Genomic DNA, 6756 nt, shown 5'->3' on the forward strand with positions numbered 1-6756 from the left:
AACTGAGGCACAGAGAGGTTGAGTAACTTGTCCAAGGTCACTCACAGGCTAAGCGGTAGAACTGGGATTCGAACCCCAGCAGTCTGGTTCCAGAGTCTGGACTCCTAACTGAGAGGATATATTTATTGCCTGTCATGAGAGTAAAGGCATCACCATAGCTCCCTTCTAGGGCTGTTGCTAGGCTCGGAAGGAAAAGCACAGGAAATAATGTGTGTGTGTGGGGCGGGGGGGTGCTTGGTGCTCAGTAAGGAACAAGCATCATCATGATGGTTCTTCATGTGGGGCAGGACATGGATGTTTCTCCCCAACCTAGGCCACTGGTGACCTTGCCCACTTTCTCCCAGGCCTGCTGACCAGGTAGAGGCAGGGCTGGGCTAGGGAAGTAGGAGGGACAGAGAGAGTTGGAGGGTCAACGCCAGAGAGACAGGAGCACAACTCTTGACATCATTTTCAAATGAGCTGTTCCAGGGCCAGAGCAATGAGGAGAGAGGGACCTGTACCCCCATTCCCAGCCTCCTGCTGAGGAAGCTACTGGAGGGGCTGTCTATGAGGAGAGCCCAAGGGGTCCTCCCAGAGCGCCCACCAGGAGGGGAAGCGTGAGGAGCAGGACCACAGAGTGAGATGCCTGAGGAGGGGCGGCCGCAGCAGTGAAGAGCTCAAACACCGAGTCCCGGTTACAGAGGTTGCCCTGGCAGCAGGAGCCGTGGAGGTCGATGTCCGACCAGGGGCTGGTGGTGCCCACGATGGTGCAGGAGGGCCGGTGGCAGGTTCTGATGTATACAGGGACTGAGAAATTGCCTGGCGGAGGGGTTAAGGGGTCAGAGCTTAGGAAGCCCAGGACCATGCCTTGGTCCTCAGACTTCCTTCATGTCCCCCACGGCAGACCAGGAGCTTGCCTCCTCGTTCAGACTAGGCTTTGCCTCCTCCCTCAGACCAGACCCATGCCAACCACCCTCTCAGATAAGGGCCGTGTCTCCCTGCCAGACCTGTCTCATGCCTCACCCCTCAGACCTGCCCTGCCTCCACATCCTAGCCCAGGCCCTCCCACCTGCCCAACCCCTCACCAATGGTCATTCGGCCATTGCCCTGGAAGCAGACGCTCTCCTTCTGGTGACATTGGACCCGCCGGGACTTGTTGGGAGCGCAGTCCTCCGGTAAGATCCCCACGCAGGCGTAACACTCGGTGCCGCTGAGCAACGGCGGGTCGGGCGCTGGCAAAAGCGTAAACGCACACTTTGGTGGTGGTTCCAGTTCGGATGTGCGGGTTGCGCACTGCAGCAGGGCGCCGGCCTAGCTGGTTGTGGGGGCTCGGAGGCCACGCCCCGCCCTGGACAGGCCCCTCCCGGCCCCTCATCGCCCAGCCCAAGCCCGGCCCCGCCCTCCGGTGTACCTGGGCTCAGGTTGGGGATGCTGTCGTGGTTCATGATGTCGACGTTGCACCGGTCGGTGGTGCAGCCGCGCACCAGCGAGAAGTCAGGTGGCAGCGAGTCTTGGTTCGCTTCCATCTGGCCGCCAGGCGAGCCCGTCCAGCAGCCCTTCTTTACCAGCGTCACAGAGGCGCGATACCCTGAAGGCAGGCGGGGATGGGGCTATGGCTGCTGCCTTCTCCGCAGCCCGCTTCCTCGTCCCCTTCCTTCTGCCTCTCCCTCTTTACCTCTCCTCCTCAACCTTCCGGTCTCAATTCTCTCCCCCTTACTTCTTCCTCTCTCCCCTGCCGCTCCCTTTCCTCCTTCTCTACCTTTTCTAACTCCACCCTTCCTCCCACTGTCCTCTCCCTATTCTCCTCTCCCTCCCCCTTCCTCCTCTCTGCTCCTCTCTCACTCCTCTTCCTCGGTTCTCCTTTGTCTTCTCCCTCCCCTATCTCTTGTCCCTCATTCCCTCTTTTCCTCCCTTTGTTGTTGTTGTTAGCTGCCATCTAGTGTTGGTGGGGGACCCACACATGGCGATTCAATGTGTTACAGAGTAGAACTGCTCCATAGGGTTTCCTTGGCTGTAATCTTGACGGAAGCAGACGGCCAGGCCTTTCTTCTGCAGAGTCCACTGGGTGGGTTCGGACCGTCAACCTTTGGGTTAGCAGCCGAGTGCAAACCACTTGTTTTCCTCTCTTCTTTCCTCCACCTTCCTGTTGCTCTGTCCTTATCCCCCTCTTCATCTTCAGCCACATTCTTCGCTAATCCCTTCTCTCCTCCACTCCTTTCTCCCTGTCTTATGCATCATCCCTCTCCCCACCCCTTCCTCTCCCACACAACCTTTCCTGCTCGCTCACCCACCCGTGCTGAGGGAACTGACAGCCTCAAAGCATCGGCCGGAACAGGAGACTGTGGGGAGCTGCTTGCCACTGAGGTCAAAGGGGCCTGAGTAGATGTGTTCAAAGCTGTAGCATTGCAACGCTTGGGACTCTGAGGAGAGGAGCATGATGGGTTAGCAGGGGGTTGGGGGGTGGACAGCCAGTCCCAGGAACTCAGGGCTCCACCCTAAGAATGCGGGTAACTCAGCCCTTCTGTGCTGAATGGAGTCCGGCCTGGTTGCCTTGGGAGGACCAGGGTCAGCTGCGTCAGCTGGTCAGGGTTGATTCTGACCTCACCACGGGGCAAGGTGCTCTCTGCACTTGACAGTCCAGTTTCTTCTCTCCAGGCTGTTCCAGATCTCTGCCCTCTTCCTGGCAGCCCTCCAAGATTTAGATAAGGGAGAAGCCAGCCCACTCCTGCTCTGTCCACCCCTCCCTGGCTAAACTCATAACGGACACAGCCTGGGAAAAGCCCAAGTGGACATGTTGATGACAGAACTAAAAGACCAATTATGGGAAACAAACACAATGATTTGCAATCCTATACCTACAGATACACATGTACAACCAGACCCAGAGATACTGCACAAAGCACGTCAACAACATAAACACAAAACAACAAAATGGATGCAGATTCATGCAAATTCATCAGATGTATACAGAACGGTTGGAATGCCTGCATGCAGAGGTCTGCATTCACACAGGAAACAAGTACACACCCAGATCCTCCAATACAAACCCTGCAAATGAAAGCACAGTATCTCACACATGCAAAATCACGCACACACACACACAAATGTGTGTATATGGAAACAATAACCACACAGACAGACCCAGGAAACCCATGAAATCACACCCAGAGAGAGACAACACAGACCCAAGAATCACAGACACACAAATAGAAGGAGAGACACAAAATTATGTAAAATTAGAGATACACAAAAATGAGAACCACAAAAACGAGACCCACAAAAACATATGGTTTACACAATAGATGAACCCTGATAGAATGGGAGAAAAATGTGAAACAGAACCTCAAATTCTGAAAACAAACAAGCAAACCAGATTTACTGGACTGGTTGAGACTGGAGGACTCCCTGAGACTACAGACCTGAGCTACTCTTCAAATCTTGAACTGAAACTAGCCCCTGAGGTCACCTTGCAGCTGAAAAAGCAAATTGGCTCACAAAATAATGAATATCACCTTTGAGTACTGTGTGCCTTTAAATAATCACTTCTGTGAGACCAAATGGTCATCAGTTGGAGCCCTGGTGGCACAGTGGTTAAGAGCTATGGCTGCTGACCAAAAGATCAGCAGTTCAAATCCACCAGCCACTCCTTGGAAACCCTATGGAGCAGCCCTACTCTGTCCTGTAGGGTGGCTATGAGTCAGAGTCGATTCAATGGCAACAGGCTTGGGTTTGGTCAACAATTAATTTAAAGCAAAGATGAGAATGTAAGGGGGAAGGGAAACTAGATTAATGAATGGAATTAGAACAATCAGAACAGGAATAATGAGAATATTCGTGCATTGTGAAGAATGTAACCGATATCACTGAATGATTTGTACAGAAATTGTTGAATCTAAGCTGCTGGGTAAACCTTCACCAAAAACACAATAAAATATTATTTAAAAAACCTGAGACATACCATTTAAAATTCCATACAGATTTAAGACACAGAGATGTGCAACACAGATACAGAGAGACACACATTGAAGTATTTATTTCTGAAAACAGACACAGAAATAAACACACACTCATAAGTCACAGAGGCACACAAACACAAAGTGACTCAGATATGCACAATTATACACGTTCCTTTCACAAACACAGCGAAGCAGGGATGACCAGACCCACAATAGCATTTGTTGGAACCTGGTGCAGAGAAAAGCACACAAGCACAGACATCCCCAAAGACACACTGACACATGGACTCACACAGAAGTCAAGGGCCCTTCTATGGACTGGCAGTCACACACTGTTATGGATTGAATTGTGTTCCCCCAAAATATGTGTTGTAAGTCCCAACCTCTTTGCCTGTGGTTATAATCCCACTTGGGAATGGGTTGTCTCTGTTATGTTAATGAGGCAGGATTAGTGTAAGGTGTATCTTGAGTCAATCTCTTTTGAAATATACAAGAGATTAAATGAAAGCTAGAAGCAGAGATGGGGTAAAAGAGATGAAAAGACACATGGAGATTTTGTAGAAACCAGGGAGCTGAAGGTGAAGAGACAAGGATCTTCCTCCAGAGCTGACAGAGAGAGAAAGCCTTCCCCTTGAGCTGGTGCTCTGAATTTGGACTTCCAGCTTCCTAAACCATGAGAAAATAAATTTCTGTTTGTTAAAGCCACTCATGTGTGGTAGTTCTGTTCTAGCAGCACCAGATAACTAAAACAAAACAAAACAAAACAAAACAAAAAAAACCAAACACGTTGCTGTCAAGTTGATTCTGACTCATAGTGACCCTATAGGACACAGTAGAATTGTCCCATAGGGTTTCCAAGGAATGCCTGGTGGATTCAAACTGCCAACCTTTTGGTTAGCAGCCAGGCTCTTAATCACTATGCCACCTGGACTTACCCCAGATAACTAAAACACAAGCCAATTAGGTTCAGTACAGGCCTGGCCTCCTCCTCACCTCTCTCCTTCCCTGACTCTGTAGCCACTTCAATTCTGACCTGAATGTGTTCCTGGCCTAGCTCAAAGGCAGGGTGTGAGGTGTTTGCCTGTGGATGCGGCCAAGGTTCCTGCCAAAACAAAACAAAAAAAGCCAAACCTGTTGCCATCGAGTTGATTCGGACTCATAGTGACCCTATAGGACAAAGTAGAACTGCCCCATAGAGTTTCCAAGGAATGGCTGGTGCATACGAACTGCCGACCTTTTGGTTGGCAGGAGTAGCACTTAACAACCAGGCCACCAAGGCTCCTGCCAGTTCTGGAAAAAGACCCCATGGCTCACCAGAAGCCCACTGAATGGGACGAGGAGGAAGGAGGATGAGGAAGGCTGAATGGCAGAGAGGCACAGGAGAGGAAGACTGATGGGGAAAGAGCAGAGGAGGGGAAAAGAAATGATGAGGACACAGTCTCCAGCCCGCTCCTCCCTCAGACCCAGGAGGCCAGGCCCCCAGCCCCCTCCCCCCTCAGACTCAGAAGTCTAGCCCCCAGCCCCTTCCTCCCTCAGACCCAGGAAGCCAGGCCCCCAGGCCCCTCCTCCTTTAGACCCAGGAGTCTAAGCCATCAGCTCCTTCTTCCCTCAGACCCAGGAATCCAGGTTCCCAGCCCCCACCTCCCTCAGACCCATGAGCCCAGGCCCCCAACCCCCTCCCCCCTCAGACCCAGGAGCCCAGGCCCCCAACCCCCTCCCCCCTCAGACCCAGAAGCCCAGGACCCCAGGTCCCTCCTTCCTGTGGGTGTAGAGGTCTGGGCACCTGTCAGACAGAGCACAGCCCCAAAGAGGCAGAGCAGGATGGTTCTGGGGCTTCCCATCTTCCGAGCGAGGAGCTGAGCTGAGACACCTGGGACAGCTCCTTCTGCTCTGACTTGCTGCCAGTCTGGTTACTCCCTGCCAGGTCCCTGGCATCTGGGCTACCCAGCCCTGCCAGGATTCCTCCACCTCCGCCCTTGCTTGGCCAAATCTCCTCCCAGACAATCATGCTGGGGCTGGGATGAGACCTGGGTGCTGAAGGGGTTAATGGCATGGATTCCTGTGGCTTCAGGGAGGTGGGGATGTATGCCCTGGGTTCTTTGATTTTAGGGAATTTGTGTGTTTTTGAATCCTTTCCCAGGTCAGGAGTAGACACCCATAACTCCTTGATTTCTCTCTTTACCCTGCATTCCCAACACACACACACCCAATACTTCTGTGGGTCCAGTGCACCAGTTCTTCCCCCTGCCCAGCATGGGAGTAGATACCCCCAGGCTCACAGCCATACAGAGGAACACAAGATAGGATCCCAAGATAGAAGGGGCTGGGGGCCTGGACCTCTGGGTCTAATGGGGCTAGGGCCAGGACTCCTGGGTCTGAGCAGGAGGGGGCTGGAGGCTGGGACACCTGATTCTGAGGGAAAAGGAAGCTGGGGGTCTGTACTCCTGTGTCTGAGGGAGGAGGGGGCTGGGGTCAGGACTGCTGGGTCTGAGGGAGGTAGGGGCTGGGAGCCTGGAGTCCTGAGTCTGAGGGAGGAGGGGCTGGAGGCCTGGAGTCCTGGGTCTGAGGGAGGAACGGGCTGGGTCCTGGACTCCTGGCTCTGAGGGAGGAGGGGTCTAGGTACCTGGGACCTTTCATTTTGGGGGGATTTGTGTTTTACAGGCTTTCTTCACACCCCTCTCTCCATGCTCTATTCTAGCCTGAGGTTGGCACATGTGTCCGTTTGATTTCTCTTTTCTTCTCCCATCCCAACACACACTATCCAGACACTCAGACACACACAGCCTACAATTCTGGAGCCATGAGTCTAGATCCAAAGACA

General features: G+C 52.8%; 1 protein-coding gene across 1 annotated transcript; it reads right to left on the reverse strand.

The window, feature by feature from the left end:
- Positions 1-308: 308 nt before the first annotated feature.
- Positions 309-5978, reverse strand: LYPD5 (LY6/PLAUR domain containing 5). The gene is made up of 5 exons (XM_064293444.1): positions 5703-5978; positions 2271-2407; positions 1391-1567; positions 1065-1211; positions 309-798 (listed from the first exon to the last, which is right to left on the reverse strand). The coding sequence occupies exons 1-5, from the start codon at positions 5774-5776 to the stop codon at positions 545-547; spliced, it is 789 nt and encodes a 262-aa protein (XP_064149514.1). The 5' UTR covers positions 5777-5978; the 3' UTR covers positions 309-544.
- Between the last annotated feature and the right edge of the window lie 778 nt (positions 5979-6756).

The sequence above is a fragment of the Loxodonta africana genome, chromosome 11 (genome assembly GCF_030014295.1).
Source record: "Loxodonta africana isolate mLoxAfr1 chromosome 11, mLoxAfr1.hap2, whole genome shotgun sequence".
NCBI lineage: Eukaryota > Metazoa > Chordata > Mammalia > Proboscidea > Elephantidae > Loxodonta > Loxodonta africana.